Genomic DNA, 25,513 nt, shown 5'->3' on the forward strand with positions numbered 1-25,513 from the left:
TTGCTTAAAAATATTTATTTTGTTTTACAAACGAAATACATTGTAGTGATAAGACTTTTTTTTCAAATTTGTCATGATGTGTTAGACCTAAAGGTGATCATCGATTAGGTAATGGAATATCGGTTATATATCAAAATTCAAACTTTTTTCATTCATTAAGGCATTAATGACAATATTGAAATAGTGTCTGTATAAAGTAAGCGACAAATATTACGTCATTTCAAAAAATAATTTGGATAGCTCGTAAGGTCTCCTAGCCTCTTGTACAATTTTGAATGCCGTGTTGAAATGTAATGTTACATGGTGTACTGTAAATCACTTAGATTTCGCGAATATTTTAATTCGCGCAGTTACTTCTTGACATATTTCGATTTGGCGAAAGATGTTCTAGGAATTACTTAAAATTCACCAATGATGAACTGTTAGAGTTATGGAGTCCGCAAGACTTCGATATCGGTAACTGATAGCTTGGACACCATTCAAAGGTGTTATTTTTATGCAAAATATTTCCGACGTGAAAATAAATCCAAAGCGAAATATAAGTGATTTACAGTATATAAACTGTTCTTAACCTAACCTCTTCATTTTCATGCAAGTATTGGTCTCAATTGTTTTGAAATATTCATGCTGTGTATATTTCAGAACAGGAAACAAGAAAACCAAAGTAAAATTGCAACATAGTATATTTACAAAGTAAAATTAACAAAATGCATAAAATTTGAAAGGGGCTTTCTTTTCAGTAGAGCAGGGTACGTGATGAAAATAATTAAGCCTTAAGGGCGTTCATGATGCGACGTAAGAGAGCTCTTCGGTCAAACTTTGATCCTCCAGTTGGCTTTGGGCCTCCAGTTGGCTTGGGTCCTCCTGTAGGCTTTGGTCCCTTCTTACCTCCAAACTTTCTATCTTCGTCATCAAACCAAGTTGGCTTTGGTCCTCCAGTTGGCCTTGGTCCCTTGGTGCGCATTGGTCCTCCAGTAGGCTTTGGCCCTTTGCCTTTCTTACCTCCAAACTTTCTATCTTCGTCATCCTTCTCAAACCAAGTTGGCTTTGGTCCCCTGGTACCCTTTGGTCCTCCAGTTGGCCTTGGTCCCTTGGTACGCTTTGGTCCGCCTGTGGGCTTTGGTCCCTTCTTACCTCCAAACTTCCTGTCTTCGTCATCCTTCTCAAACCAAGTTGGCTTTGGTCCCCTGGTACCCTTTGGTCCTCCAGTTGGCCTTGGTCCCTTGGTGCGCATTGGTCCTCCAGTAGGCTTTGGTCCTTTGCCTTTCTTACCTCCAAACTTTCTATCTTCGTCATCAAACCAAGTTGGCTTTGGTCCTCCAGTTGGCCTTGGTCCCTTGGTGCGCATTGGTCCTCCAGTAGGCTTTGGTCCTTTGCCTTTCTTACCTCCAAACTTTCTATCTTCGTCATCAAACCAAGTTGGCTTTGGTCCTCCAGTTGGCCTTGGTCCCTTGGTGCGCTTTGGTCCTCCTGTGGGCTTTGGTCCCTTCTTACCTCCAAACTTCCTGTCTTCGTCATCCTTCTCAAACCAAGTTGGCTTTGGTCCTCCAGTTGGCCTTGGTCCCTTGGTACGCTGTGGCATTCCAGTAGGCTTGGGTCCTTTACCTTTCTTGCCTCCAAACATTCTATCCTGCAGACCTACCAAATCGTTTCCATTCCCCTGAAACTCTGCAAAGAAAGATATGAAAATATTAATGCAACTGTATCGGCATATACGTTACAAATACATGTCCAAATGACTTGTTTGAAACCTGTCTTAACCACATTGTTATTTCAAGCATGTACAAAATGCATTGACCATGAAACAATAATTCACGAATGCATTCATACTGACGCACACAATTTTTATTCAAGTTTTTCATACTAAATAATTTAATGTTTGGATATTCGTTTAAAAATGCAAATGTAGCTATTGCACCGGTATTTTTTTTCACGCAAAAAGCAATCTGCTGAAATATGATTGCGCTAATAACAGTCTTTTATTTTGTTGCCACGACATTACTATACTCATCTGTTTAATTTGCTGTTACCACTCTTAAGTTAAAGAGTCCTACTTTCTAGCTATATTATTTCCTGTCTCGGTTTTGAATATGTAATGACAAAAGCGAACGCTTTGTACACGCCACTTTACAAACAAAACGAATTGAATATTATCAAGGTTGATCTACATATATTAGCGGTCACCTCATTTTAACGCGTTTTGCGTTGGAAGCTTTTAACTTACTTATGATTGCGCTAAACGACTAGGACAATAATTTGGCTATACCAACTCCATAGTGTGATAATCTGTTAAAATTTTGAAATGCGCTTAAATTTGAGCGCGCCAAAGCACGAACGTTTAGAGTAGTCCTGAAGCTGTTAGGTTCACACTCGATATTAAAAAGGAAACGCGCGGCAACACCAAGGTAGCTTAATGACTAGTCCCGAACATTCGGGTAATTTCATTAAACAGCCAAAGGCCAATAGACTATAAGAATACTGATGTTAGAACCAATGAATTGCTTAATAGATTTTCTATTAAAAACTTAAAATCAAAAGAAATATACATCACTAAATAATTAAAAATTATAAATTGTAATAGATATTGGAGAAATACTGTTAGCAGTGCTCAGACAAAAAGAATCCTGAATGATTAATATTGGAGACAAATATCATATTCATAATTTTCATATTTCCAATTTGTTGCATCATGCATATTATTCAAAATCATTTTTCGGAGAAGATAAGTTTCTATAGAGATGATATAGCGGATTAATCAAAATTTCGATGATATTTTACCAGTAAAAAGAATTAAACCTATGCCATTATGAATGTTTTTTATCAACACGACTGTTTGAAGGTCGTTGGGTACTCGCTCTATTTTCCCGGAATGTATTGATTCGATAAATAATATGAATATCTACGACTTACTTGCTGCCGCGGCACGTTTAACAAACTCTTCGGCCCATTTTGCCAAATTTCCCATCTCTATAGCTGCCTGTTCCAACTTATTTACACGGTCAGCAAGTCCGGCAACATTCAGGTCTTCATCTGAAACAAGATTAGTTTTATCGTTTGCTGACGCTCTTCAATTAAATATGTATTTTATTTTGAGAAAAGAGAAGATCCTTAATTAGTATGTTCCAAGATTAGCAATAGGTACTTGTCCATGCGCTTTCTTTTTGAATATGTATCTTCTCCTTTTACTGTTAAAAACTAAACTCTACTGGTAACACGCTGTATATCTAGTTTCGTTATGTAATTAATAACCAAAAATAATATTGAAAAAATACCTACCTAAAAAACTCAAAATTAGTGGAAGGAGGATGAGATACGAACAAAAATAGATTTCTATAGAGATTTCTTCTTGAAACAAATACTAGGAAAGTAAGACCACGTGCCCTGGCAGTGGCAAAAAAAGAAAACTGCCAAAAAAAGACCATGATATTGACATTTCAAAAAGGTATCAGAAAAGTTTCCGAATGAACATGAAACCGAATGGCGATTACAAATTTACCGACTAAAATGTCATCGTTCTAATCATACTAATCGGTAGATACTGAGACACCGCCTTAATGCCATTTGATAACATTTAACATACAATGTATTTGAGCTAAGATTTTGCAAAATTTACTGCAGGTATTTACCTTCTACGTCTTCAAGGTCGACGAGTTCCTTCATAACCTCAAGACCAGTGGCACCACAGACGAGAACTTGGCGGAAAACCTCGTTCAGGAAAGCCTTAGGTTTTGCATAGGAATCAAAGTTGGTTTTCTTGGCCTCTTTTGACAGAAACATGGTTATGGATTGATGAGAATCTTGATAATAGCATGTGATTCATAAAATTAAATGCTATTGCACTGTTCATGAAAATAAAATATCGCGGTTTTGCATAAAGACAACCGAATTAAAATATGATTATGTTGCCGGTCGTTCTCTTACTGATTATATATTCAATATATTCACCTTCCTTGCAGTTTTCCAGAAAGAGTGATTGTTTCGAATCATCCATAGCTGGAATGAAGAAAAACGACAATGTAACTATAAATGTACAGAAACAATATCACTGGTCTGAAATCAACTGACCAACGTTCAAAAGGATGTGACGACAAGCTATTATGTTGCAAAACGCAACGATAAAATAAATTGTAATAGAACATGATGATTAGGATCTCATTTTCATAAGTAACGAAACTAATCGTTAAAATTGATTCATTCGATAAGAGAGAAACACGATGTTCGTGGGTAAATTCAATCTGAATGGATATGTACCGGGCAGCTTGGCCAATATCTCTTTTTCTTTCTTTTCATCTCTCTTCAGTTGCTGTTCGAGAGCCTTGAATTCGGCAGTTGGCTGAAGGTCATCACCAAGAACTCCTAAAGAAGAACAAACATTTACCTTTTTATCTTGTGTTTGATCTTATCATATGTGTTAATTTAAATTAATTTAGTAACCACGAACTCAAAAGAGAATCCACCGAGTTTAAACTTATATCGAGATTGTTTATTCCGAGTTTTACCAAAGTGTACCGAGTTATTCTTCATATTAAGAAAAAAAATATAATCATCAATTATGTTACCAGGGTTACGCTTTTGCATGCATGTTGTGAATACTTCATCTGACCTACATTTCCCTGATCAAATTGATATCAAATTGTCTTGTGTGTACATATCATCAATGTTACAAGATTTGTTTTGCTGTAAGTGTTGCAAAACATTGACAAGAGTAAGTGTTACAAAACATTGACAAGATTAAGTGTTACAAAACATTGACAAGAGTAAGTGTTGCACAAACTTAACATGCATATATGGTCTCTATATTAAATTCATGTTTGGGATGTAAAAATCGAGCTGCATTTTCCATGTAACTACGGTCTTTGCCAAACAAATAGCATCGTCTATATTGTAGCTTGGAACCCGCCATTGTATGACCTCAATGAATGTACCATATGTGTACATGTTAAAATGTCACATTGTACTTACCGTCAAGCTCGATCATTTGATCCATGATTTCAATTGCATCTTCCAATTCATCTTCGATTTCTGCAGCACCTTTACGAATGTCTTCTGGGCTGGCGTTAGCAATCACTGGAAGTAGTATCAGTATTAATTACATTATATATATATACTATTAACATACACATTTTAGCGGTAATCTTATTTAAGCGTTTTTCGCGCTGAACTGATTTCGCTATGTCATAATTGCGCTTATTGAAGATTTTAGATATTATTTTTGCGACAATTTTGTCATCCTCTTTGCGCTACCTTGTTAAGATTTGCTTAAATTTGAGTAGACAACTATTACAAACGTTGAAAGTAATCAAGATTAGATTGTGAAATGAAATTATATAGTATACATGTTTATAAGAATATATTTGATATTATATTGTAATCTTGTGTTAACTATTTCGACACACTTATCTTATTCATCAGAAGAATTGCCATGGAGTATGTCATAACGTATGTGCAGTTGAGTCAAAACCCTATTGCTTATTATTGCTTCAATTATATTAGTGTACAATATACTTACTTTCCATGAACTGTTCCTTTGGCTGTAAAATAATCATATTTTGTCTGATTATTCACGCATATACATAACTATTTTGTTAAGTTACACATTATTCATATGTTAAGCATGACTTGAAAGTCTTGAAATAATGTGAAATCTTGTGAAAAAAGTGAATATTTTCAATATATGCACTTACCGAAGACCCACGTTTTCCCATATCGAAATCCAATTCTGTGAAAATATCAAAAGTTGTATCATACATTTTTAATCAAAAGTAAAATGTGCATCAAAAGTTATCTTTATTTGAAATGGCTAAATTAATTCATCAACAAGCGTTTCAAGTTTGTTCAACTTTCTTTCTTTGAATATATTCAGGCACAGTGTTCTCTGATCACCTTGTCTTATTTTTCTAGTGCTATTCTCAAGGGTTTCCATGTAAATATATTTATTATCAATGTTCAATTTTCGTCTGATCGACTCTGAGCTGTAATTACGGTTTCCTTATAACATCGATATTTCCAGTTGTCTTATTGTTATGTTGGCGTATTAAAACATCAGTTTTTTAAGTTACAATACCTGGGAAATTAAAATCGGCAGAAAAAAGGTGAATGTACTTACGTCCTTTTTCTGCCTTCTCGACAAATCCAAGAACCCATTTAGCAAGATGACCCATTTCAATAGCAACACCCTCGAGAATGTCCAAACGATATGCCAAAGAACCAGAGGCTATGTCATCATCTGAAAATCGAAAGTCGGACTTTGTTAAATGTGCGGTCCAACAGGACTTCATACCTATATATTTTAAATGTATTATATTATCTCCACATGCAAAATATGTTCTTTTTTCAAAAAGGAAATTGATACTGATTAAGTTATTTTTTATTGGTTTCGAGATTAGTTGTGCATGTGTGCAGGTATATATGAAAATATTTATTAATTACTAAAAATGATTTTTCTTTGTTTTTTGTTTTTCTTTTAGTTTTTTGTTTTGTTTTTCTTTGTTTTTGTTTTGTTTTCTTTTTTGTACTTTTTCATTGTGTATTTTATGTATATACTTACCACTTACACCAGTCAAATCAAGATTCTGCGAAATGATGGTCAGCCCGGTTCCGGCGCAGGTGATTACCTGACGGGTAATCTCTGTTAATCGGTCCTTGTCGCTGGCCATGGATTTGAAATCTGTGGCCATGGCAGCTAAGGCAAAACAAGAAATTTACAATGGCTGTGAAATCATCCGAATCAAAATTAACGAAATACTTCGAATCTCACTCTGAATGAAAAATCTATTGATTAAAGGTTTGTTTTATTAAAAAAAAAACGTTTTCTTCTTAAAAGGCGAAAAAATTTCGAACAGTATCAATATTTTTTACAGATTGAAATTCTTATTTCATAATTTCCAGGGTGTATGAATATAAAATATAAATAATAATGATTATTATTGATGTCTTTTTTCATTAATGTTAAAATGTTTATGAACAATGTGAGCGGATGATAATATCCTTTCGCACAAATGCCAATTAAGATAGAGAAGTTATTTAAGTGATACTAAACAACACTCATTATATAATCATTCATCACTGATAATTCTTAAACAAACTATACAATTGTTCAACTTAGCGGTACTAACACTTGGCTGTTGTCTAAGGCGGAACTCTTTGTAACACTGCTTTGCAATTATTGTGCAGTTAGCAGACTATAGATAATCAATTGGCTTTTATTTTGTCGGTATATTGAATGATTGACAATATAGCGAAATTAAATTGCCCGCTAATATTACCAACTAAACAGTATTCATACTAGTCCATTTCATACGTACTGGCGATACAATCATCCAAGAAATGCAACTCTTCATCCTTGGGAAGTGCTTAAACAAAAACAAACAAAAACTATAACTATAAATTGATTTCCTAGTTTTCAACAAAATCTATTATTTGCATCTGGACATCAGAATCCGTGGGAAAACGAGATTTTAGCCAGTATATTGTATATTGTACTTAAGCAATTTGTGACTTATCGATATTACAATGTATGTACGTAATTTTGGGTGTAAAACCTGCTATTGATGCTAGCAATATTCTAGTTATCACGACAATACTAAAAACAAGTCTTTGATTAACCAAGGAGCTACATATATTAAAAAAAAAAAACAAAGAAGCACGGAAATCGGACATTACAATATATAGTTAAATAAGATACAGTGGAGTAAATAATCATAAAGGTAGGTTCACACGTCTTTTGCTGTGGGTTTAACTTTTCAGGGTTTTTTTTCGGTTTTGAAATCTTTTTATTCATCCTTTTGCATATTGTGAGTACATAAAATACATAGAAAAAGCATCAATTATAGTAACAGTTTTACAGCAACACAATATGGGTGTTGTTTTTGAAGATATTTATATTATATAAAAAAATAGACATATAAACATAAACATACATCATCTGGCATATTTGTTTTTTGTTGTTTTTTTAATTTTTGTGAAGAGCATCAAGGGTGTCAGTGATAAGGCATATTACATTGCAGAAAATGTGCACCTGTATATATATTGAACAATGTTGAATGACAATAAATATACAGTACTGAACAATAAAGATAAAGATGTACCATTGTTGAATTATATATAGCTGACAGTATTAAGAAGTTGATAAGTGTACATATAATATTAATGAGTTATGACATATATATGTATAGTTGACCATCACTTGCATAAACTGACGATGAACTTTTCAGTTATTGGTCAGGAGCGCAAAACTTTGAGAAAGAGAATGCTGATTGCATATTTTGTAATAATTTCTTCCAACAAAAAACTTACGTGGGAGATTATCTAACAAAGGACTGACGTCCTCCTTCAGGACATCAACAGCCTTGTCTACTTCTGGAATAGGCTCCAAGTCATCATTGAATAGATCTAGAATATAAGTGCATGTGTAGGTTGTATCCGGTTAAACTGCTGTGTTTTTGACCGGTCGCGTATATTGATACTTGTAGACAGTATTGACAAATATTTAAAATGATAAAAATGAATCTACGTATATTCATGCGTGCGCATTGTATTACATGAATGATTTGTAAATCTAGCAATACTTTTCTTTTAGCGTTCTCTGCTTATCATTGGTTGTTAACAAAGTATTGACATAAAACGGATGAAATGAATTAAAATGAAATTAGATATAAACCAAAGTTATGTAATACAGTCATAAAAAATGACAGTTCGACGATTATAAAAGACAAAACAAAACAAAAAAAATGAAAAATCAGTGTTATTCGTTATTGTTAGAGCTTCAACAATAGAAAAAAAATCCTAACGTTATCATAAATTCATGAATATATAATACATATTATTACAATAAAATAAAAAGTGACCATACCTGTTTGAAAAATTAATCACAATATTGTTTAATGAGTAATGACATCAAAAGTAATCACGTCATAAAAAGCAATACAGTTTTCCGTTGCTTTGGAGGTGGCTCCGACATTTATTACATTTTCACCAGTGAAATATAGAAAATTATTCATTCAATATTTCTGATTTGACCAATCAAAACACTGCTAAAAACGACTATGGGGAAAATTAAAAGCTGGCGCAGTATATTTTGCTATAAAAATGTAATAAACAGAATATGCGCACTCGTAAAAATTATTTAAATATTATCCCCGCTCGTGAAATTTATTTGGTATTACTGAAGATACTGTTAGATATCCACTTTGTCTTTATTTAGTCTTCATATAAAATATTTATATATAGAGAGAGATGAATACATATACCTACCTCCAGCTGCAAGTATTTTTTCTCCTTCCGATATGATACCATCAATCCATTGCTTAGCTTCTCCAGCTGCTTTTCTGATTTCGGCAGGACTTTTATCACTTAGATCTAAAACGAAAGAAAAGGGTCACTAATGCTATATAGCTGTAGACACATGTACATATTTGTAATGCTTTTATATTGTGCAATAGTATAAATGAAAAAGTACAGTGCGTTAACGTTACATAATGGATCACAATACAAATTAAGTTACATATAAATAAACAAAAAGTAAATTTAATGGACAGCTATGTTAATTTTAAATTGAAATAAATAAAATGTTATTGAATAACTTACAATCTTCCACCTCTTGCCTGCTCTGTAAGAAAAGCAAAACATAACTTTAGTGACTATATCTTTTAACATTTCTTATAGATATTGCCTTTCAAAATCACGCCATGGAATAAATTCGGTAATGTATTTTGATAAATTCCGCATTTGTGTTCGTCATTTCAATTTTCAACGTTCACATCTCTGCTCAAACGAGAGAAAATAAATTCATGAACACTTTTTAGTGATATTCTTTTGATAATTGTTAATGTCAAATTTTATTGAATTAGAATGCTTTCAACTAAAAGTGCATTACAAATTATCCCTTTGCGACAATAGAGTTGATTCTTTTGTGATGGTGTTGCAGCAATGCATTTATATTTTTGTTTTAATGCCGCCTGTTCACGATGTCGGGTCTTTAAATCCATTACTAACATATTGTGCTTAATGATGTGTTTATAGTTCTTATGACTCTATTACATGATTCATAAGAAGAATTTTTTGTATTTTTAACATTTATTTGGTTTGAGATATATAGACCATGCAATATTGAAGATCTTATGAGAAACCTATATTAAAGAATATTGATATCATTTTTGCATCCACGCATCTGTGTCTTGACTCTCAGATTTGTTATGCTAAGTTGATACATAATCTATATACAGGAAAGATGTAACCGTACTCAAAATACATACAGGGGAGAGGTAACCGTACCTTAATACATACAGGGGAGAGGTAACCGTACCTTAATACATACAGGGGAGGGGTAACCGTACCTTAATACATACAGGGGAGAGGTAACCGTACCTTAATACATAAAGGGGAGAGGTAACCGTACCTTAATACATACAGGGGAGAGGTTACCGTACCTTAATACATACAGGGGAGAGGTAACCGTACCTTAATACATACAGGGGAGAGGTAACCGTACCTTAATACATACAGGGGAGGGGTAACCGTACCTTAATATATACAGGGGAGGGGTAACCGTACCTTAATACATACAGGGAAAAGGTAACCGTACCTTAATACATAAAGGGGAGAGGTAACCGTACCTTAATACATACAGGGGAGAGGTTACCGTACCTTAATACATACAGGGGAGAGGTAACCGTACCTTAATACATAAAGGGGGAGAGGTAACCGTACCTTAATACATACAGGGGAGAGGTTACCGTTATGTATAAAATGAATAAGCGGAAGTATTCAAAACAATAAACATATTTGACAGCGAAATGCGATTTAAAATATCAGCTGATTTGTAGCATACTACATACATGTATAACCATTCATAAAGTGTTATCATTCTTAGATAGACAATCTGCAATCATTAATTTTGTTTTGTTTAAAAAGCAAATCTTAAAACTAATGTATGGTTAACACCAAGAGCAGCAGTTCCTATATATGATATTGTGTGTTTCATATCTATGAATGTTTTACGTATATCATTTCATTCATATATATTTATATATTGATTTGAGTAAAGAAATTATTGCTTATTGTCCTTATATTTTTTTTTTTTTATAAATTATCACTTTTGTAATATTCGTCTATTTAAAAAAAGAAATTTAGCTTTAAAATTTCTATACTGGTATTATAAATCCACTCACACCAAAAAAATCAAGCATAAAATAACAATTTTCACAACAAAGCAAGTTATTTAGAATACCCTGAAAGAGTAGAATATATGTAAGATATTTGTAGATATTTTTAAATATGATTTTTTTTTTCAACAACAAAAACGGCATTTTTATATATCCGTTAGTAATAAAATACAGAAATAGGAGAGAAATATATATTTATATAAGCATAATGCACTTACCCTCTTGAGCAATGGCTTGGCACTACAAACGCAGATCACTGCCAACACTACAACGAAGACCTTCATCTTGCTTGATCAAATCCTCCGTCTGATGACCACGGTCCAGACACGGTCGTTTTTATACGGATATGTTCGTGATGGAGGATTTAAACAGATTTCAAAACTTATCTTAGCGGGTGCTAAGTAATTAAATATACTTTGTCGTGGTCAAATACTTCTTTTGTGGACGTAAAGACCGGTTTACAAAAGCGGGGTCATTTTTGGCCGACAGGAGAGATACAGATGTATGTATTGGGCTGTGTTACTAAGTATCATTGTTCGGGGTGTTGTATAAGGCAATGTCTTGTAAATTTACACTGGAATTAGAATCTTCTTGTAGTCGTTGAATTAATATTTATGTAGTCAATACACTAAAATTCCAATTTTGTATTGTAATGAAGTTAAACTATTTATTTACCAGTCAGGTAAGGATCATTCATGTGGGTTTTAGTACAGTAATGTTTTCGTTCATACTTAAACCATGACGTCTGTGAAGCGGAGGAGTTTAAGGCACTGAAAATAAACGTAGAATAATTCCAACAAATGCTTTTGTGAATTTTGAGTTGTTTGGTTTTCTCATCATACTTGGTCTAATTTTGGGAATAAAAAGGTTGAAAGGACGGTTAAATTGGATTGCATGCATTTAATATCCTCTTGTGTTTCTTATGTAAAATCATAAATAACAGCGCTTTTCATCATAAGTATCACTAAGTGCTATTTTCCTGTCAGACGTATCATTTTGCATATGAAAAAAAAATCAAAATAGCGGTATTTTGCAGCGATTGTAACTTCTATTTTTAATTTTTAATTATAGAGACACGCGGGGGAGGGAAATCCTTTCGTTGATGACGTAATTCTAAGCGTTTTGTTGATATATTTTTTTATTATATCTAGTTTGTCATTTAATATGTTCTTCTTTTTGTATGATGACGCAATGTTATATTTTGACCTTGTTTGTAAAGTCTCTGATATATTTAGACGTTGTTTATGACAATTTGGTGTATTTTAACCCTTTCCATTGACAATATGGTATATTTTGACGGGATGTGTGCCGCTGTGGTGTATTTTGACGATATCTGCTGCTATGATGGTTTAATTTTATGTTGTGTGTGACGATGAGGTATATCTGACGCTGTATGTGACGCCTTGCTTTATTTTGACGTTATGTGTGTGACGCTATGCTGTATTTTGACGATTTGTGTGTGTAGCGCTTTGGTGTATTTTGACGGTGTGCGTGACGCTATGGTGTATTTTGACGGTGTGTGTGTAGCGCTTTGGTGTATTTTGACGGTGTGTGTGACGCTATGGTGTATTTTGACGGTGTGTGTGACGCTATGGTGTATTTTGACGGTGTGTGTGTAGCGCTTTGGTGTATTTTGACGATTTGTGTGTGACGCTATGGTGTATTTTGACGGTGTGTGTGACGCTATGGTGTATTTTGACGGTGTGTGTGTAGCGCTTTGGTGTATTTTGACGATTTGTGTGTGACGCTATTGTGTATTTTGTCGGGGGGGGGGGGGGGGGGGCAATTTTGTGTATTATGACGGTGTGGGTGAAAAGCTATGGTTATTTTGACGGTGTGCGTGTGTATGAGTTTTTGGTTATTTGTTTTCGGTGTTTATTTGTGACGCTATGGTGCATTTTGTCGGTGTTTGGACGCTTTGGTGTATTTTGTCGGTGTTTGCCACGCTATGGTGTATTTTGTCGGTGTTTGTCACGCTTTGGTGTATTTTGTCGGTGTTTGCCACGCAATGGTGTATTTTGTCGGTGTTTGTCACGCTATGGTGTATTTTGTCGGTGTTTGTGACGCTTTGGTGTATTTTGTCGGTGCAGTGTTTGTGACGCTATGGTGTATTTTGTCGTGTTTGCCACGCTATGGTGTATTTTGTCGGTGCGGTGTTTATGACGCTTTGGTGTATTTTGTCGGCGTTTGCCACGCTATGGTGTATTTTGACGATTTGTGTGTGACGCTATGGTGTATTTTGTTGGTGTGGGGGTGGAACAATCTTGAGTATTTTGACGGTGTGGGTGAAACGCTATGGTTATTTTGACGTTGTGCGTGTGTATGACATTTTGGTTATTTTTTTCGGTGTGTGTTTGTGACGCTGTGGTGTATTTTGTCGGTGTTTGTCACGCTATGGCTATTTTGTCGGTGTTTGCCACGCTATGGTGTATTTTTTCGGTGTTTGTCACGCTATGGTGTATTTTGTCGGTGTTTGTCACGCTATGGTGTATTTTGTCCGTGTTTGTCACGCTATGGTGTATTTTGTCGGTGCTTATCACGCTATGGTGTATTTTGTCGGTGTTTGTCACGCTATGGTGTATTTTGTCGGTGTTTATCACGCTATGGTTATTTTGTCGGTGTTTGTCACGCTATGGTGTATGGTTTATACCCTTGTGTGTTGGTAACCTACACATTATCTCTGGTATTACCCCTGTCATCGTTTTGTTCTTGGGTATTGACATTATGATATATTTCTGTTTGTGTGTATCGAATATGTTTATATGTGATATACGGTGCCATTTTGATGACATTGTGATATGTGTTGATGGACGTTATGGCACATTTTATCAGAAAGATATTTCGCTGCGGCATATTCTGTCATCTTGGCTAACACCGTGGTGACTTACAGTATTAGAGCAGTTATGACAAAATTAGTCCTTGTAAAGTTAGTCTAAAATGAACTATAACACAGCCTAAATACACACTGAAAATATATACAAGAAACAATTCACAATGAGGAAATTACCACAACTTCAATACACAATTATGAAATACACCAAATCGTTTATACACAATGATAAAATATATCACAGCCTCAATACACAATGATAAAATATACCAAATCCTTTATACACAATGATAAAATATATCACAGCCTCAATACACAATGTTAGAATATGCAACAGCTTCAAAACACAATGATCCTTAGTAAAATCAGCTTCATTTAGGATGAAATTGACACGAAACGCCGGGTATAATATGTTGTTCTGAAGGGTCCCTCTCAACCAACCCCTAACAGTGACTCTTTTCAGCGAATTTTGCTGCTCAAATCAGACAAGAAGTATGTTGAGTTGCTATGTCTAAATCGGGAAAAAACAGCAATGCAATTTGGAGAATTACTACGTTCAAAACGAAAGGACGAGCAAGGAAATGTGGGGCCTTAATATGTCTGAATCGGAAGATTCGCAAGGAAATTTCGCGGATCGCTGTCTGAATCGGAGGGCTAGCAAAAAACAAATCGGGGAATCTGAATCAGAACCCGTTTGTTGCTTCAATCACCTTCACCACCTAACACTTAAAGCTGAGTTGCTAATGTGCTCTGGAATATGCAGACATCCAGCTCTGGTAGATAGTCCGCTCCGGTAGAGCAAGTATATTTACTTTAATGCAATAAGCAATATCAGCGCCTGGTACTGCTCAGGTACTGCGTCAACTTCTCCACAGGAAATGCGATAATTCAAATGTATGTACATGTAACACATGGAGTCTATTTGCGACACATTTAACAGATATTAAAACGGAGAAATTTCTCTAAAAGGAAAAAGCATAGTTGTACTTCAGTGTTTCATTCGAATATGCTAAAGGATATGACAACTAGGAGGTATATAGATATGCAAACCTTAAATACCATTCAGTTGCATGGAAATCTTCACTAGTGGGAAATAACAACATCAATTTAGAATGTTCGTTTAAGATTTCATTGCAAATGGCTACATATTATATTCTAAACGTATTGAATAACAAAAGAATATTTCCATAATGCATGTACAAGCAATTTCTCAAGCTGTAAGTATCATCTTCAATTTGTGATTTTCTTTCAATCAAAATCCAAGCAAATATATAGTGCTAAATAAATATGTACAGGTACCTACAAATATATGGGAAAAGTAAGTACAAGTGTACTTAGGTAGATAAAAATAGACTGGATAAACGGGGTACCGCGTAGGTAGCCTATTGAGAAAATTTAATCAGCCGTGTCTGATGATAGGTAAATCATTGTAACACTCCAAGGTAGAGGTGTGAAATCTATCAAATGAACGGAGCCCATTTATTTACATCCTTTACACTTGATTTCGTGTACCGAAATATTACTTCAAACTATTGGAACATGATTTCGTTTTTCGAGATTGTGTTTCATTAAAACGAATTATTATTTCTTTTCTTTCGGGATGATATTTCTTAAAACGAGTTGTAATCTAGTTTGTGGTTTTTTTTTTTTTAAATTAGGATTTGTTAGTTTTATATACTATTTGTTTCGAAATATTTCTTCATTGATTCGAAATTTTGTTTCGTTATCTCGAAATAGTTTGATGCTTCAGCCTATAGCATTACCATTATGCATCCCGGATAACATTAGAGGGATTACTTGAGAAGCGAAGCTTCATTTTCAAAAAGAGGGCTGTAGTTCAACGTCATTGAGGTTTATCTTATTAAAATCAGAAAAAAAATTATATTTATTGCATTAGTAATAAAAAGATTATTTATTTCAATGAAGATAAATGCATTGCGTATTGTTACATTTTGGCATACATTTATCTTATCTTATTAAAATCAGAAAAAAAATTATATTTATTGCATTAGTAATAAAAAGATTATTTATTTCAATGAAGATAAATGCATTGCGTATTGTTACATTTTGGCATACATTTATAGGTAATCACATAACTTAGGCATAGCAAAGAAAATCGCCTAAGTGAAGTTTGAAATTTTGCTACATTTTTTGTAAATAATAACTCTTTAAATTTTAAAGTTTGACCACCAACCCTTCACGTGATCGGCCTCTAAATTGACCGTTTCGGGTGACCTCTTTTCCATAGGGCCTTGTATAATAACGGTAGTCTCTATTATCAACAGTAGAAAATTTATGTTGACAGTCTTGCGGCCCTAACTAAGGCTAATCCTACTTGAATAGCTTGTTAGTACAGCTTGTCAAAATGAACTCCTTTGTGTATCAAATTCATGTCTCACTCTCTAGACCATGAGTGATAGCAAAATTCAGGCTCATGGTAGTTTCGTGATTTACGAAATTTACGAAACGGACTATTAAACATGTTCATTCAGTTTACAATCACCACATTGTAAGATGCTTAAAAGTCTGCGAAAAATGAATAATTACTTACTTAGATTTCAAAGATGCTAGTAATGTGTGTTTCTGCTGTGTAATGCATAGTTATACAATATTTGTCCTATTCCATCTCGATACAATTACTTTTACATGTCCTAAGATTTTTTTATTTTGAAGTACATGTATTTAGATGTATATGATACAAGACAAACTGCAGCTACGCAGATAATCCAAAGACTTCTGATGGTTTATCGGCCTTTTAAGTGCCATCTATATATATATAGCACGAATAAATATCTGCAAATTTTTACAAAACTGGCCAGGTAAATGCCAAAATATGTAGTTTCTAAAACCAATCATCAATTATTTGATGTAGATAATATGCTTACTTACGTAGAGTTACTTTGTAGTAAGATGTAGCAGGGAATTATTCTAAGTCTCTTAAATAATCAAACCCCAGCTGTTGTGCTTACAAGTGTCTATAGCACACGATAGGAGCATTTGTGTGAACGATTTGGCTTTATGTACGTATAAACACTTATTTCGTTTTGGCCTTGAAATGCAAATGGCGGCTGTGAATGATATTACACATATATGGCATAAAGAGGACATTTCAATCAATAATCATATACATACCGGTACATTTAAGACATATGTTCAGAGTAAGAATGACATGTTAAAGACAAATTGTTAATCTGGTGAGTTTGGAGCCTTTTCAGAAATATTAACCTTTCATCACAGCCTCAGCGGTTGAACATTTACTTTTGCCAAATCCAGATTTCTTAGTACCAGTAATGTCTAATAAAAGCATCATTGATGTTTGAAATGCCTCCTTATATGCCTTATTTGTGTGATAAAATAAAATAAGTTTTTATGCATATTATAGAAAAAAAATCTGGTCAAACCATGCTCCTATGGTGCGCTATAGACACTTGTGTGCAAGACGGCATGGCTATTTTGAGCAACATATGCGATACAAATCATGTCATTGTTTCCTCCTGAAGTATGCTTTTTTCGCATGTTTTGTTGAAATCTAAAACACAGCTTAGGGATATTAACGTCTGAAAAGTAATTTTTTTTAAATCGGTCAAAATATTAAATTGTTATTTTTCTTTTCCCTAAAAGCTTAAAAATTTAATGCTATATAAATGTCTGATATTGTGTTTTGATAACATTCAAGTGAAATTACCTCCCTTTGTTCATTGATCGTGTATAATTTAACCAAGTGTGTGTAATTTGTTTTTCGGTGTTTTTTTTTTCAAATCTTGCATATTATATATTTTTTTTAATTTCTTGAGAATTTGACTGTTTTATCAAATCTGCAAATAAATTGAAAAGCAATGGGGAAAATATAACAAATTTCACAAATTGTTAAAACTGGTTTCATGCCTAGGAACTCGATATATGTGTTATATTATCATGCTCAAGAAACTGGCGTGGTGTCAGGGCAAGAGGAAACTCGGGCTATTGGACCCTTAAAGTCCCAGATTTACCAGAAATAATTTGCTGTCATATATAATATTTCAATTATTTCCCTGTCACCGTGACTCTCAATCATCAAGCTTTATGCTTGGTCGGTGTCGTCTGCTGCATCATCTAGCCTAAGCTTGGTACTGAGGTACTCGTTATTTCGGGACACCTTTTCAAGAAAATTTTGTTGTCTTTTCTATTTTTGCTAATGTTTCCCATTGCTTCTTCTTCCATGGGTTATCATATTTTAAATTACAACATATTACTGTAGACGTAGTCGTTCAAGTAAAGATCCACCAACAACATTTCACAGCACCGTAATGTTTTGATAGTGCCTATATGGCATGTCGTAAATAGAGGAAAAAAAACCTACTGAAATAATAAACCCAATCATAATTCGTTATTCTAAACAGGTTCATTTTTGTTTAATTGTATATTCTTTGTTTTACAGGAAAAACTATTCCCGAATTCCTGTTTAAAGTTTACATAAGTTTGGTTAATCAAAGAGTTACTTCGCCTGACACGGATTCAATACGACAATCAAGTCATTGAAATTGTTCACAATATATGTTCATTGAGTGCGAATCACTGGGGTATGAAATAGGTCACTCATGTCCTTGTATGTTTGTCCTTTCAGCTCACAAAATTATAATACATTGCTACATGTACTTAATACGATGATTTCTAATGTTTTATCGGCATTTTCAAAAATCTGATTTCGGCCGAATAACCCGAAGATTTCTAGTTACTTCATCGGACTTTTAAAAATAAGATATGGACTATGCACTAACCCCGCGGCCATATTTTCAATATGAATCACGTGGTTAAAAGCACTAGCTTCACTTGAGACCGTGTGTCACGCGAGATCTCGTCAGCTCACATAAATTTTCGGGTTTGTTGCTACTGTATCAGTGGTCGTGATGTTTTTAAGAGTTTTGGTTTGCTAAAAACAACAATTGACCATGGATCTATCTACATAGGAATCGTTTGCGTAATGAGTTAATATTTCACAGATAAATGACTGATTGAGTTAAAATATACTTCCAGGGCCCAGTTGTTCAAAACGTGATTAAGCTAACCACAGTTTAACAACAATATAAAAATCCTGATAAAATTATTTCTGTTAAAACTTATTTGACAAAATTTCCTGAAACTATAATACTCACCAGTCTCTTCATACCTGCTTATTCTCAAGAACATGCACACATACACGATTTGAAGTAGAGGTGAAATGAGATTTCCATTAATCAAGTGGTGAAGCTTATCCCCTTTGAACAACTGGGCCCAGGTGGGTAATTATCATAAGAATTAAAGGAAATTAGATATATATATACACGCATAACAAAATCAGCATTGATGCTTATGTAGCGAACAAAAAGAGATCAGTATTTAACTGAAATATTTTATATTACCTTTCACAGATTACCAGCTAAATCTAGACGTATAATTTATGTCGCTAGAATATGAATAACTTTTGAGTCGCAAATAAATCAAAATCATTGACAATGTGATTTATCTTGGGCCACAAGAACACGTTATGATATGTCGTTAGGTAGATATATCCCCTGGTGTTTCTCCCAATTATTCCTATACATACAACACGTGTGCCTGTGCTCAAGCTGTCTGTATTATAGCTCTGCCTGTCGCGGCTTGGAAAACCTTGAAATTCTGGACACCGACACTGCTTAACATATGTATGTAGGATGTGTTACATTTAAGTGATTGTGTTTAAGAATGATCTCAGTTTTCTTAAATCATCCAGATATCAAAGTAATGTACCCGCCCAAATAAAAGGCGGATTAAAAAATTATGATTCTTTGATTATTTGAATCGAATGAGTTAGGCAGCTTAATATTCATTTAGCTATCCTTTACTTTGTGTTTTTTTACGGTGTACCAGGTATGTTTGAACATGAATCATTTATTAAGCCATATTGTTCTAAAGCACAAAATCAGCATCTTATATATACAATGTACATATACATGTACACATATAGGTACTAAATAAGCGGTGATTTGTAAACATAAATATACACATGTTCCATAATTCACCGGATCATATTTATTTTTGAAACACAATTTGAAAGAATAAAGAAAAACACAGAATGCATGGAAACCATTATCAGCACTTTTGATTACATTGCATTTGATATATTAAAAGCTTGAAATATAAGAACAGGAGAACAACTTACTGCATCAAAAAAGCGATATATATAACAAATTGGCGAAACAAGAAATATTTTGTAAAGAATAGGAAGGTATTACTCCCTAAGAAATGTCTTAGAGATTATTCTTCGATAAATTTCCAGATATCCGCAGCCTTTGTCTCTTTGACAGTTCCGAGCACTTAAGGAAGACAAGTATAAAGCACTACCCATTGAGCAAAGAGAGTATCAGTCGGCCTCACTTTGACAACTTCTCGGCCTCTTCAGGAGCACTTCCGGAAGCAATAGCCTATCCTTCGGTGGATTTTCCGACATAAGAAGCCTGTGCTTCTTTGACAGTTCCTCCGGAGCTTCTCCGGAAGCAATATCTGAGAGACTATCCTTCTGTGGATTTTCCGACATTCGAAGCCTGTGCTTCTTTGACAGTTCCTCAGGAGCTTCTCCGGAAGCAATATCTGAGAGACTATCCTTCGGTGGATTTTCCGACATTCGAAGCCTGTGCTTCTTTGACAGTTCCTCGGGAGCTTCTCCGGAAGCTATATCTGATAGACTATCCTTCTGTGGATTTTCCGACATTCGAAGCCTGTGCTTCTTTGACAGTTCCTCAGGAGCTTCTCCGGAAGCTATATCTAAGACATTCTCATCGTTTTCTTTCCTTTCCGGTCTAAGTTTTGGAAGACCAGTTGGGACGGGTCCATCGAGTTTCACTTTTTTATGTTCTTTCTGTCTCCTAGTATATAGTTCTAACAGAATCCTTGCTAATAATCCTCTTTCATATTTTCTGGGCGTCTTTGATGGACCTGATGATTTAGTTATTAGTCCAGATGGAGGAGCATTTCCTATGTGAACCCAAAATTAATAATCATTAATTAATTCATTTTTTTTCAATTGAGGTGACAATTGATCAAGATAAGGTAATTTCAGCAAATTAATAAAGTTTAAATAGTGAGCGTATGTTTCGCAATGTACTTGTCGTTATCATCGTTTAAATGTCTGCATGCATGATCATCACTTCAACCAGGTTTTTTTTTTTTTTTTTGGGGGGGGGGGGGGATGTATTATTATTATTATTAGATGCTGAAATCCATGTAAAACTTATTTATTAGTGCTGTGAGATTGATTCAGCTGCTACAGGGTCACAGAAACAAATCAAAAATAGATTGTGGGTGTTCCCTTTTTGGGCAGGCACATTTTTAAAATGAGAACTTGACTACCATAATCCTATTGTGATTGAAAAAACTAATTAGGCATTGATTGAAGATCAAGTTCTTTATTACTTTGAGCGAAGATCAACTACATAAATTCTACCGTTTCAAATGACATGGTCAAGCATTTGTTACGTGATATTATTTGCAATCATATTCAACAAGTTTCTTCAGTAAAAACAATTGCGTGTTTGAAAGGTAATTCTGTTAATCTCAACTTAGTGATTCTTATCAAAATGGATAATTCGAAAAGTCAATCAGATGCAAAATACATTCATTAATGGATTAATGCATACGTTCTATTAGATTGTTAATATATGCTACAAAATGTAGCTATAAGTTAGTATCAAAAACAATTATAGGTGTTTTATGTTCAATAATTTATGTTCGATTAAGAAGGTCGACTCAAAACAAAATTATTAGATGGTAAGTATAAGCAAAGAAATAAATTTACCTAATGTTTTCCCTGGACCCTGTAAAATTCAAACAAAATTGGTATTAACAATATTCTCTTAAATTTGCGGTACTTTAATAATTTGCTGCTTACTTAAACGTCTTGATTATATGGGAATTTTTTCATTGAAAGCAAAAAATGTATTTAGTTTCGTTGAAGAATGCTAGGCATATGAAAATCAATTTTCCTTTTGGCAATTTTAAGGAAGATTTTTCAAAGTCTTAGATTATTGCTATTTTACGGAAGTTTTGCAGCAAAACTGGAATATTTCCGTTGAAATGTTTTCAGTGTGTTTATCGTTTAACCAATCAATTCTCGAAAACAGTTCGAAAAAATAAATTACAAGTGCAATGCTTCAAAACACTTTACAACAGTTCAAGATAATATAAGATGAAAAGCATAATGAACATGATAATTTCTCGCATTCCTATAACAATAGTGTAGAAGTATGTATTTATATCAATCTCATTAAAATTAGACTTGTAATTTCCATTCCTCTACGATACTCTACGATACACTGCAATACAATATGTGTATTGCCGTACTTACACAAAATACATCTTTAACTTATTTTACGAATAATTATGAATCAAATATTCTTTTCAGAAAAAAAATGCAATGGAATGCAACCTAGAAATGCAATCAATTAGGAAAGGAATTGTGGTTAGCAAACACTAAAATAAATCAATAACTGACCTAGATAGGAAAAGAAACAACAGTTAGATAAATGTATCGAAAGATGAAAGTCTCGCCAGGGTATACGGCCACACGCCCTTATGAAATTAACATTATGTTATTAACGGGTTTAGCGTACCTTACGACAAGCAATGTTAAACACTATATACCTAAAGGATCTACTTAAGTCGTATCAAACCATCACACGGAGGTGCCTGTTTAGGTATGAACATGGAAGTTTTTCACAGACATTATAGTTTTGGCTTCCTGTCTCTAGAATATTAAATTTATGAATAAAATTGAACAAGGGAAAGACGATCTAGAATTGAAATTTATCAGCGCAAATCTTAACAAAGCACTGAGAGGCTGGTGGCCAGTCTTGTCCTTTAGAGATTCGTAAGTGATGTTAGGGACATCACACAGCTGTTTTGTCCTTCTTTGACTCGTCAGTGATGCTATGGACATCATACAGCTGTTTTGTCCTTCCGGAACTTGTTAGTGATGCTAAGGGCCAAAACTGTTCAGACCTTGGAAGTAACGGGCGGATGCTCAAAAATGTCGAAAAATGTGAAAATAAATAGATAAATAATGTCTTTTTTTTTTATAAATCGATGGTTGGTTGCAATTGAAAGTGTTGTCACTCTACACATGATAAATTTAAAACAAAATTGTGAATTTATATCTTTACTTTAGAATACTATTAAACTTACATGACTTGGTCTGGCTGAAGCTAACGCCAAATAGGCAAATAAGATAGCAGCCCAAAGAAGCTTCATGGTAACTAATCAGGGTATATCAAGGTACAGGTAAGGCCTAGCCCAATGTCCGTCAGGAAGATATCGTGTCGAAGGAATCACGTCAACTCATCCACACCAGCTGATTAGCCAGGTATTATATCATGGCTTACAGTTACGGTTAGTTTGGGAATTTTTAAATAAAAAAAACCTCCTTTGACACTAGGCGGTAACTTATACATTCATACAAAAGTGAAAAGATTTTTAAATAATAAAGATAAAATCACTTCCAACGTTAACACATACTTTTCAACTATTGCACAACACTACAAATCGTGTACTGAACCACAATAGCTACAATAGAACAGTCTCCCTAAATAGACCTGATAGAAAATGTCTTGTTAAAGGGTTGTCCTATAACGGGTACACACGATAGTACGACTGTAGGGTTTATGTGTCACCAGCTTATTAGATAGATATTAACCAACTATTTGTTGTGACAAATGACTTATATGGTGATACTGTTCACATCTCACTTAAAGCAAATTTACAACTTTGGTGAAGTTAATGCAATAGATTGTATATCATGATAATTCAGACAGTAATTAAAATATTATTGTATAGGTTACATTGTACATGTATATTAACAAATAAGTATCAGATACTATCGTTTGTAAATCAATAGGGCTAGTAGTTTATATACATTGTATATAACTTTGTGACAAGTTGGTCACTGTTTTATGACGTGTAATTAATAAAACTGTGACCAGTTGTTCACTGCTTTGGGACTTGTAATTAATATTTTGTGACCAGTTGTTCACTGATTTGTGACTTATAATTAATAAAACTGTGACCAGTTGTTCACTGCTTTGGGACATGTATTTGATATTTTGTGAACAGCTGTTCACTGCTTTGGGACTTTTAATTAATCAACTTGTGCCCAGTTGTTCACAGCTTTGGGACTAGTAATTGATAAATTGATATTCAGTTGTTCACTGCTTTGGGGACTAGTAATTAATAAAATTGTGTCCAATTGTTCACTGTTTGGGACTAGTAATTAATAAAATTATGTCCAGGTGTTCACTGTTTTGGGATTAGTAATTAATAACTTCATGACCAAGTGTTCACTGTTTTGGGATTAGTAATTAATAACTTCATGACCAGGTATTCACTGTTTTGGGATTAGTAATTAATAACTTCATGACCAGGTATTCACTGTTTTGGGATTAGTAATTAATAATTCTGTGGCCAGGTGTTCACTGTTTTGGGATTAGTAATGAATAACTTCATGACCAGGTGTTCACTGTTTTGGGATTAGTAATTAATGACTCTGTGGCCAGGTGTTCACGACTATTGTACAAATGTTCAGAACACTAGCATACTAGTTAGCATAAATGATCAAAACTTTGTGACCAATTATTCATTAACGATTATAAAATAAGTAAATTGACCTGTTTGTGTATGTTGGTATGTAAACCTGTATGGTTAAGTACATTGTATGTCAAACATTGATCGATGTTTCGATATAGGTGTGCCTTCTAAACAACACGACAATGATTATTTGAAAAAAAATACCATGAAGTGCTGCCCCGAGGGCGGGTCGACTTATTCTAACCTTTTCACTTTGGAAGGAGTTATGATGTTATTCGGCCCATATCAGATTTTTAAAAGGCCGAATGTCTGATTACAAAACCGCATATACATGGAATTTTGGGAACACTCGTTTTGTGAACTATTGTAACCGGGTTTTAGGAAAGGCACTTGTAGCTACCACTTTATGGAATGTTATCTCTTCTAGTTGTTAGACCGATTTGTAAAGGGTTTATTTTCGGATCTTCAAAAACCTTTTTTAAGTGTAGTTAATGCTCAGTTAGTCTCGATTGTCAAATTCATCAATCTTGTACACGACTTGTTATTCGGCACCGTTGTAACATCATATACTATACATGGGTATGTATATGTCCTGAATATATTTCTCTATACTGTATATGTCTACGACAGTACAAGCATAAGTCATTGAAATTAATTATATATGTTTATCGAGTGTGAATCACTGGGGTATGAGATAGGTCACTCATATCCTTGTGTGTTTGTCGTTTCAGCTTACAAAACTATAATACTTTACTACATGTACTTAATCCGATGATTTCTGATGTTTCATCGGCCTTTTAAAAACCCGATATGGGCCGAATAACCCGACGATTTCTGATAATCCGTCGGACTTTTAAAATGAGATATAAGGCCACTTACCTCAGAGCTCCTGCCATTGTGATAAGGGCTGGAAAAGCCGACCCGTTCAAACATTTCGCGGCCATAGTTTTTT

At 34.1% G+C, this 25,513-nt stretch overlaps 1 protein-coding gene across 11 annotated transcripts; it reads right to left on the reverse strand.

The window, feature by feature from the left end:
• Positions 1 to 665: 665 nt before the first annotated feature.
• On the reverse strand, positions 666 to 11,499 carry LOC117330748 (pre-mRNA 3' end processing protein WDR33-like). 11 transcript variants are annotated; one of them, XM_033889217.1, is made up of 17 exons: positions 11,381 to 11,499; positions 9,586 to 9,607; positions 9,253 to 9,357; positions 8,296 to 8,391; positions 7,305 to 7,352; positions 6,548 to 6,682; positions 6,107 to 6,226; positions 5,685 to 5,719; positions 5,510 to 5,531; positions 4,963 to 5,067; positions 4,252 to 4,356; positions 3,946 to 3,993; positions 3,627 to 3,761; positions 2,911 to 3,030; positions 1,329 to 1,668; positions 1,170 to 1,214; positions 666 to 917 (listed from the first exon to the last, which is right to left on the reverse strand). In XM_033889217.1, the coding sequence occupies exons 1-17, from the start codon at positions 11,444 to 11,446 to the stop codon at positions 767 to 769; spliced, it is 1,698 nt and encodes a 565-aa protein (XP_033745108.1). In that variant the 5' UTR covers positions 11,447 to 11,499; the 3' UTR covers positions 666 to 766. The 11 variants fall into 11 exon arrangements, with proteins under 11 accessions (XP_033745108.1, XP_033745109.1, XP_033745107.1 ...); XM_033889218.1 differs by having other exon boundaries at positions 1,170 to 1,203; positions 1,318 to 1,668; XM_033889216.1 differs by having other exon boundaries at positions 666 to 1,203; positions 1,546 to 1,668.
• Between the last annotated feature and the right edge of the window lie 14,014 nt (positions 11,500 to 25,513).

The sequence above is a fragment of the Pecten maximus genome, chromosome 7, assembly GCF_902652985.1.
Source record: "Pecten maximus chromosome 7, xPecMax1.1, whole genome shotgun sequence".
Classification (NCBI taxonomy): Eukaryota; Metazoa; Mollusca; class Bivalvia; order Pectinida; family Pectinidae; genus Pecten; species Pecten maximus.

Excerpts from the sequence above, each read along its gene's own strand:
- LOC117330748 (XM_033889209.1), bottom strand. The coding sequence starts at position 11,446 with ATGAAGGTCTTCGTTGTAGTGTTGGCAGTGATCTGCGTTTGTAGTGCC. Across the intron at positions 6,227-6,547 it reads TGATTTGACTGGTGTAAGTG|ATGATGACATAGCCTCTGGT; the intron begins GTAAGTATATAC and ends TTCGATTTTCAG. Across the intron at positions 5,068-5,509 it reads AAAGGAACAGTTCATGGAAA|TGATTGCTAACGCCAGCCCA; the intron begins GTAAGTATATTG and ends TACTACTTCCAG.